The 8,632-nt window shown below is 45.3% G+C and overlaps 2 protein-coding genes across 2 annotated transcripts; one reads left to right on the top strand and one right to left on the bottom strand.

Moving 5' to 3' along the window:
- Positions 1 to 577: 577 nt before the first annotated feature.
- LOC115110838 (protein YIPF1-like) lies at positions 578 to 5,140 on the bottom strand. Its single transcript, XM_029636766.2, has 9 exons — positions 4,846 to 5,140; positions 4,438 to 4,503; positions 4,140 to 4,288; positions 3,930 to 4,010; positions 3,689 to 3,776; positions 3,380 to 3,496; positions 3,029 to 3,195; positions 2,600 to 2,782; positions 578 to 2,274 (listed from the first exon to the last, which is right to left on the bottom strand). Exons 2-9 carry the CDS (start codon positions 4,466 to 4,468, stop codon positions 2,185 to 2,187), a joined length of 906 nt encoding a protein of 301 aa, XP_029492626.1. The 5' UTR covers positions 4,469 to 4,503; positions 4,846 to 5,140; the 3' UTR covers positions 578 to 2,184.
- Positions 5,141 to 5,169: 29 nt separating this feature from the next.
- Positions 5,170 to 7,702, top strand: LOC115110837 (mitochondrial import inner membrane translocase subunit Tim29-like). The gene is made up of 2 exons (XM_029636765.2): positions 5,170 to 5,613; positions 6,109 to 7,702. Exons 1-2 carry the CDS (start codon positions 5,256 to 5,258, stop codon positions 6,885 to 6,887), a joined length of 1,137 nt encoding a protein of 378 aa, XP_029492625.2. The 5' UTR covers positions 5,170 to 5,255; the 3' UTR covers positions 6,888 to 7,702.
- Positions 7,703 to 8,632: the final 930 nt, after the last annotated feature.

Raw genomic sequence — 8,632 nt, 5'->3', positions numbered from 1 at the left:
GCATCAGGAAGACTATTGTGCCGCCTCCTGTTTTTATTGCTCGAGGTAAGAAATTGCCCCTGACAATTAGCCACAGATCTAGGATCATATTTTCCTAACCAAAACCAGCAGTTAGGGACGACTAATGAAATCTGATTTTATAACATCACCTTGAGGGTAAGTCAAATCTTGTGCCTTACACTATGAGCCTACATGGTCAGCAGAGATTGACGTGTCCAAGGTATATAGCTGTAAATGTATGTCCTCCAAGCACACACATCTGAAGTGCTCGGCTGTCTCAAATCTCAGGACCAACAAGAATCCATGTTTTCAACGTACAGTAAGCAGATCACTGACAACTTGAGGGCTGGAACCAATGCAACTTCCTCATGAAATAGATGAGATGGTGGATATTTCACAGCCTTCCATCTCCAGCCCCTAGTTGTGCAGGCCTTTGTCCCAGCCCAGTACCTACCAACTAATCTTAATTAAATCAGATGGCAGGCTTTTGTTCCAGCCCAGCACAAGACAGCACTCCAGGACCGGCGTTAAGAGACCCCTGCCCTCGGGCTGTAGTCAACACCAAGAAGACAAGCAATTGACTGGAATGACAGTTTATTCACACAAACCCAGAAGTCTGAACAAAGAGGAAAGAATAATTAAATACACTGACAAACCCTTTTACAAGTATCTACAAAAAGAAAAAGTTGTGTGGATACATTAGTCAGCACAGTACTACACGTTCCAGGTCATAGGAGTGGTTTGAGTTCTAGAACAACCCATTTCAATCTCAGAGGTATACAACCTCACCCGCAGATGGTTGGTGTGGGTGTAGTAGGCCTTGGTTCCAGCCAAGCTGTAACATACCTGTTGATCCAACTCGTCTGATTGTAGAATCAGGTGTTTTTGCTTGGCTGGAACAAAAATATGCACTTTTATGGATAAGGTTGGCTACCCCTGTATTAGTACATTAGTCAGCATTTCCCTCATCTCAAGATCAGACTGCAGCTGAGGATTTCAAGTTCAAAGAACTCCTTTCCTTGGTCTCTATCTGCACTGACATGACAGAACTGAGCTGGTTAGAGCAGATATCATATGCTTCCTCGTGTTTTTTAGTGCACCCAACTTCTCCATAATAAATATTGATTTATTACAATATACAAGTGCAGAATTTACAGCGGAATTTTTTTCTTTGCCCCTTTTTCTCCCTCCGTGGTGTCCAATTGTTTTAGTAGCTACTATCTTGTCTCATCGCTACAACTCCCGTACGGGCTCGGGAGAGACGAAGGTTGAAAGTCATGCATCCTCCGATACACAACCCAACCAAGCCGCACTGCTTAACACAGCGCGCATCCAACCCGGAAGCCAGCCACACCAATGTGTCGGAGGAAACACCGTGCCCCTGGCAACCTTGGTTAGCGCGCACTGCGCCCGGCCCGCCACAGGAGTCGCTGGTGCGCAATGAGACAAGGACATGCCTACCGGCCAAGCCCTCCCTAACCCGGACGACGCTAGGCCAATTGTGCGTCGCCCCACGGACCTCCCGGTCGCAGCCGGTTACGACAGAGTCTGGGCGCGAACCCAGAGTCTGATGGTACAGCGCCCTTAACCACTGCGCCACCCGGGAGGCTAGCGGAATCATTTCTGCAGCATAAGCAAGACATTTCCCCCCAATGCAATCCTCATAACCCATAATTTGTTTACTCATAGACCTAGATCCTTGTCCCTTCTCTTTGTAATAACATATGTAGTCAATTACACAGTACTTTTAATGGGCTGCTGATCCAGTTAAGTCCATAATGTACTAGAGTAGGGCTCACACATCCAGAACCTCCACAACGTTATGGGTACCTTTGACCACTTGTCAGTCCTCTATATCCTTATTATTGGTTAGAGCATCGGAGTATGCAGGAGCTACGTCCCCTTCTCTGATCTGAAAGGACTGGATCATGTGTGACCCACGGAGCTAAAAACAACGTCCACACAGGTGTCAAACTGATTTCATCCAACGTTCCCTCTCGACACACACGACAACAATGTAGTTAGCGATTTCGCCATTGACTATCATCCGTTTGGTGGTTAGCCAGCTAGCTACTCTTCCAATGCTCACAGAGTAGGTAACAAAAACAACCTTTTATCTAGTCCTTTCAGATTCCCCAGATGTCTCAAACATTGACACATCTCCCTCCCTCTGGTTCCTCTTGGTCAGTGGGTCTTGTTGGTCAATATTGCTGCTGTGTGGTTGGATGCGAGTGTAGGAACTGGTGTGCGAGTCGCTGTCTGGAAGAAATACATCTGAAAGATAGCACAGAGGAGACAGGTATAAAGGGTTAGAAACTTAACGAAGAACTGAGGTTTATAGCTAGCCATAGACTGAAGTAGGGTGTTGGAGATGAGACATGAAACATTTCTCCTTAGGCTCATACAGCTGAGACATTCCCATTTAGATTATGATTAGGGCCTGGTTCAAACATTTTTTGGGATAAGTGAAATGAGGACTACTTTCTATATTCATGTCAGACCATGATCACTGCCATTCTTATTCAAAGTATTTGAACAGGGCCTAGGAGGATGGGGCTAGGTAACTATTACCCATAGCACTCTTATAGTGGGCTCTTACCTTGCAGCCAATTGATAGCAGCGCATGGAGAACGACGATTGTTGCCACGGTGGCAAAAGCAGTCACCTTGGTGTCATCGCGGACGACAGGCCAGAAGGTGAGCACCAGGACCGACCCAGAGATCACCATGGCGACCAGGATGAGGAGCCATCGGAGCCATTCGAATGGTAAGATCCACAACACCTGAGGGGGAGGTGATTGGTTTATTACTTGAGAATAAAATGTTCAGATTGGGTCCCAATCAGATAGAAATATACTAAAGGAAAGGGTCATATTCACTAGGCACAAAAACGAAAGAAAACGATGAAACCGTAAAGTAGGTACCATCTGAACTTAATTTTCCATTGCAAAACATTTAGCTAGGGGATGAATATGTTTTGCTAGCTGAATAAAACCCAGACATTTACTAGTGTGTGTCTGCTGACTCACTGAGGTGGGGATGTAGATGAAGAGGGAGTAGCCGTAGACACACACTGTCTCCAGGAAGGAGTAACCACTTTGCTGCCTCTCCTCCCTCTGCCTCCAGGTCAGGAAACCCCATACACCCAGGGGCACCAGCCAGGCATACAGGAAGATCACTACTGCAGCTATTGTCACTGAGGGAGTGAGAAAAAGCAAGCAACATCAACACTGCTATTGCATGTAATATAACATGGTCTTGAAAAAGGCCTCTGTGCTGAAACGTAAAAAGAAAAGTCAACAATCCCCTTTATGTTTACATAGCAAATCTCACATGAAACCATTGATAAGGAGCCACGCTGTAATCCCCAGGTACCATACCTCCGTGGAACTGGGGTCTGTAGTGGTAATGGGGGCTCCCCAGAGATTTCAGGAAGGTGGACAGGTTTCCACTGATGGCCAGAGAGAACACCAGCGTCACGCAGATCCAGAAGGGACCTGGACATACGGGGAACCAGGAGGTAAGGTTAGTCTGGGTAGAGGTGGTTCACATTACAACCTAAGATATGCAGAGTTTGTCTTCCAGTTTTACGGCAATAAAAGTTAACATTCTAAGGTCCATTCTAATTCAGATCTAACCATCTAGGAACAATTGTATCTAAGCTATAGTGGTGATTTGTGTCCTATTACCATATAAATCCGGACTCGACTGGAGGGTGTGTTTGATGAAGTTCCGTCCTGGTAAAGGCATCACCGACCCCTTGACCCTGTCCAGCACCTGCATCCCATGACAGGAAGTCAGTCAACCAATTGACATTGTACAGCAACTAACACCATTAAATTTACGGTTTCTATATGGAAGATGTGAAACAGCAATATATAGTCCAGTCACATGAGTGCAGATTAAACTGTTATTTCAAGCCTATTGTACCTGCATTGTATCCACATTGAAGAACGACTGGTAGTACTCAAAGGTCCAGAAACCGCTAGTTTGTTTCTCCCCTCTTAGGAGCTGTAAACAGTAATGTCAATCAGTTATCCCCATATTGCTTGGTTTTTGGCTGTTTGTGCAAACGTCATTAAAGGCTAAATTTCAGATTATTAATGTAGCGATGTGATTGGACTCATTCATCGTCCTGACCTCTGAACTCTCCTCCTGTCCCTCATCATCGGACATGTCCAGTTTGATGTCCCCAGTGGCACCGGCCGGGGCCGTACTGCTGGAGCCAGACATACTGAGGGTGGAGGCCCCAGGGTCTGCTAACAATAGGTCAGTGGCCTCCTCAAACTCTAGAGGAGAGGAAGACAGGAGGTTAGAGTGAGGGAATGAGAGAGGTGCGGGACAGTGGCAGTGAGAGATGTAGAGACAAGGAGAGAGGGGAAGAGGTGAAAGGGGATAAACAGAGAGAGGAGGATGGGAGCCACTCCATGAGCCTCACCTTGGAACTTCAGATCATCTGGACTCGCCATGGTAACTCTGGAAAGATGACCACCACATGCAAAACCTGGAAGGAGATGAGAAAATGTACTCTTAACTGTTGAGTCTGACGTATGGCAACAGTCTGTGTTCTTCTCCCAGATAGGGTAGCCTGCTAGCTTTTGCTACATATGGACAAGATGTTCTCTTCGTTGGCTGCCTTCTAAAGCATACGTAACAGCATCATGTGTAGGCATGCGACATCGAATATGCAGGTGCAATTTTTTAATCTGACAAATGACAGATTGTGTTGATCTGTTTGGCAGGCAAGCAGTCTGTGTGTCATGTTCATGCCTATAGTTTACTGTAACTCCAGCTAGCTAGCTTCAGATTTATAGTCATACGTTGGCCGTCGTGATCCGAGACTTACCTGTTTGTCGCAGGAGGTTCTGTTGTGTTGTATCCGCAATGCGAGCCAGTCAGCTATGTTAGCAGTGCTGACACGACCACCTCGCTAGCCTGACAGCTGTCGAGCTAGCACTGTTGTCTCGCTTTATATCTCAATATAAACTCACCTAACAGCAGCAGCACATAGTTTAAAAAAATGTTTAATGTGTACTGCGTTGGATGTCTGAATAAACTAGCTAGCTAATGGTGTTAATTTCAACTACGGTGCACTAAATTCTCATTATCACTCGCCTGTTCCACGTCACCTTATGTACACAACGGATCCTGTGTTTGCTCAAGACGGATCATCATGTTCACGTGACCAGGTACAGACGGAAGATAATATGGGTGTTATCCGGATGTAAAAAATAAAAACATTTGTACTTACATTATATGTATTACTTTATAATGATATTACAGGGATTTAATGACATTCTTTTTAAGCAGAACTGGATATTGGATATTTGTTTATTTACGGGAAAAATAATAATAATACAACTTTTCACTGACATGCCATTTTGTCTCAATAAATTCAATTTTTTCACATTGGAAATTAATGTATTTTCCGACCCGCTGTGTTTTTCCGGTCCGAGCCAGTCCGAAGGTGAACTTCCGGGAACGATCGGCTTCTGTCTGACGGACATGGCTGCCTCGTGGGTGCTCAGGAGATGGTGCTCCACCTCTGTAGCAGAAGCAGGAGCAGCACCCGCCAATGGCACCCGATGGGAGAGGTTGAAAAATAGCAAATTGGGTAAGAAATCGACCTATCTCTTGGTTGCTGTGTTAGCCCACCACGCCTTTACGAACCTGAACGAACTCATGATCTTTCTTGCTTAACGGTCTTGCCAAAGTCATTCATGAGGTAATCAGATTATGTGACATTACCTTCAAACAAACTATCACGTTGTGGCTTTTACACAAGTTAGATTTGAAAATGTACTTCATACACGTCTATATAAAGGCATTGTTAGCTGTTGATCCTTCACAGTTGCCCCTGCATGCAATCACAGGGTGGAGGAAGGTACGTGACAGGTTATTGCTGTGACCTCTCTGAGACAATCCCTGTCAGTTTGGAGATGCAATGCAATACAATACAGTGTTGGCACACAAAACATTATAATTCACTCACTACCATGTCTAGGGATATGGTGTCAGTCTGTTTTGCCTTTGTTTTAGTAAACCATCAATCTTATCTCGTGTGAATGCTGTCTGTCTTTTTCTCACAATTCTCTCCCCTCTCAATCAGGTGTGTGGTTTAGCGGCATGTCCAGAGACTACAAGGAGGCGTGTCGTGAGATTGTGGTGGGCGCGTGGGAGAGGCCAATCAAAGCTTCCATCTACCTGAGCCTTCTGGGTGGAGCCGGCACCTGCATCTACACAAACCCCGACGACGCCTCCTTCGAGACCACCGTCCTGGATACAGCCAATCAGCTCGGGCTACTGACGCCGTGGATACGCAGTGGAACATCGGATGGGCACGTGCAGAAGCTGGCGAAGCTTCGTAACGAGGGAAGGTTACGTCACCTCAGCCTTGGAATGGTCTCACTCACCTACTTCGCCGATTATAACCCGGACGCCAGTCTTTACGAGGCCCAGTGCTCCAACCTCTCTATCCCCTGGAGGGAGCTCCACACGCGGGTACTGGACGTTGGCTTCGCGGGTCGCTGGTGGATCCTGGACCATAAGATGAAGGACTATGATGTGAACGACGAAGAGTTCAAGCAGCTGCCGCCTGCTATGGCCGCCACAGTGCCCCCTGGTGTCCAGGGGGTGGAGAATAACGAGAGGCTGCACAAAGAGTCATGGATGCCTCTGAAGACGGAGGAGAAGGAAAAGGCATCGGCAGCCGTAGGGGAGGAGGGGGGCATTGTAGAACAGATAAAGATGGATAGTTTAGATCTTGTAGAAACAATAAAAATAAAGACAGGCATTGTAGCTCAACCACAGGAGATAGCTGACCAAGAACCACAGGAGCTACCTGACCCAGATCCACAGGAGCTGACAGAGACGGAGACACAGCAGTAGCAGACACAAGCTCAAGCAAAGGCCTAATGGACTCACACATAATGAGATGGCTGAACAAGAATCTCTGAAAGGACATATTTATTGGATGTTGACAAGATGGTATGTGTGTATAAGAGTACCTTCTGCACTGTTTAACGTGTTATATAGCGCCCAAGCCTATTAACACTCTGGGCTATAGCTACACATGACATGATGTTAAATAAATTACTGTTAACAGTTTACTAATGATACTTATTCGGTATATAGTGCTCTATACTGAGATATGATCATTGATGGCATGGTCAGCAACATGTTAAAGAGATTCTCTAAACAGCCACTAGAAAACTTGATATTCTCTGGCCCTTTTGAATTTGTTTTAGCCAGTAGTTCTGAAAGTAGCGCTCACGAGCTAAAAGTGGTCCCCGGAAATGGTGTACTACGTCACATGTGCACCATGTCATTGCTCTCGCTCTGCTGTGTGCATCTTGTTACCCGCAACTCAAATGGTAAGGGGCTGAAGCTCATTAGCTAGAACTAGAATTATTAGGGGGCTGTCCCATGTGGGGGAAAATGTAGGAAAATGGCGAAGCACAGCTTCCAGGAAAACAGTTGCTTTCAAACTAGGGATTTCGTGGTTAATTGAGGTGAAACAGTAATTCTGCTCATAGATTATGCCTGTATGAACTACACATTGACACATCTAGCCCAAAGCGGGAGGTTTAAAAAATACTTAGAAGTCGCCAAAGTTCCGGAGCACGTCTTTAACAATACAATAAACCTCCTCTAAATGGTCTGGATTTATTAATTATTGTCAAATTAAAGTACTATTGTAAGAATTTGAGTTTTGTGATGATCATTTCCTCTGAATACCTCCCCATGATTTGATCTTAGACAAAGCAGAGGCACTATCCAGGGAAGAATATACCAAGATTTTACATTTAAGTGGAACATGTAGCAATTTTGGATTCCTCCAGTCCAGACTGTTTTTTTATACTTTCCTCCTCAGGACTAATATCACAGTAGCATTAATTCTCAGTGTGTGACTTCTTCCATAAGAAGTGAGTGTTTGTCTCCCTGAGGTAAGTCAATCAGTATTTTTGCCACCGCCTCTTCCTGGGATTATAGAAACTGTGTATTGCTGTGCTGCCCTTCAGGCAGATAGAATGGGCATCCTTTCTTCCTAACGTTTGAGAGTAATTATTCCGTTAATCGTATTGCCTTTGACCAACCTCCCTTATCATTGTGGAGCTTAACTCATTTTATGGAAAAATCCTCTCCAGATTAATCTCTCTCATACCCTTCTATCTCTCTCTTTCACTCCATCTCTCTTCTCTCTCTGTTCATGTCTGTTATTGATCCTGCTGTTGTCTTGACACTGATCCTGCTTTGGCTCCAGTTACTGATCGCCATCTGTTCTTTAGGATAGGAACATTCATCGTGATCAGGGGCCATTCACACACGGACAGGGAGCTATTGAGGTCTGCAACACCAGTCAAGGTGGACTAATAGTCTCTCACACAAACAACTAGACTCTCAAACATGCTCAAACAGAACTAGACTCTTAAACAGAACTAGACTCTCAAACATGCTCAAACAGAACTAGACTCTCAAACATGCGCAAACAGAACTAGACTCAAACGTACTCAAACATGTCTAGACATATATGCAGCCTACATCTCACTCAGCGCATGCCAGATGTGCATGATATCTCTGAGAAGCTCAGCAACATTATTGTATCTGGATGATGGCTACTTGCAAATACTCAG

Source organism: Oncorhynchus nerka, linkage group LG26 (assembly GCF_034236695.1).
Source record: "Oncorhynchus nerka isolate Pitt River linkage group LG26, Oner_Uvic_2.0, whole genome shotgun sequence".
NCBI lineage: Eukaryota > Metazoa > Chordata > Actinopteri > Salmoniformes > Salmonidae > Oncorhynchus > Oncorhynchus nerka.
Note: the sequence above shows the minus strand (reverse complement) of the source record. Positions and strands in the feature narration are given on the sequence as shown.

Excerpts from the sequence above, each read along its gene's own strand:
- LOC115110838 (XM_029636766.2), bottom strand. The coding sequence starts at position 4,468 with ATGGCGAGTCCAGATGATCTGAAGTTCCAAG. Across the intron at positions 4,289-4,437 it reads AGATGATCTGAAGTTCCAAG|AGTTTGAGGAGGCCACTGAC; the intron begins GTGAGGCTCATG and ends CCTCTCCTCTAG. Across the intron at positions 4,011-4,139 it reads GACAGGAGGAGAGTTCAGAG|CTCCTAAGAGGGGAGAAACA; the intron begins GTCAGGACGATG and ends TACTGTTTACAG.
- LOC115110837 (XM_029636765.2), top strand. The coding sequence starts at position 5,256 with ATGTATTACTTTATAATGATATTACAGGGATTTAATGACATTCTTTTT. Across the intron at positions 5,614-6,108 it reads GTTGAAAAATAGCAAATTGG|GTGTGTGGTTTAGCGGCATG; the intron begins GTAAGAAATCGA and ends CCTCTCAATCAG.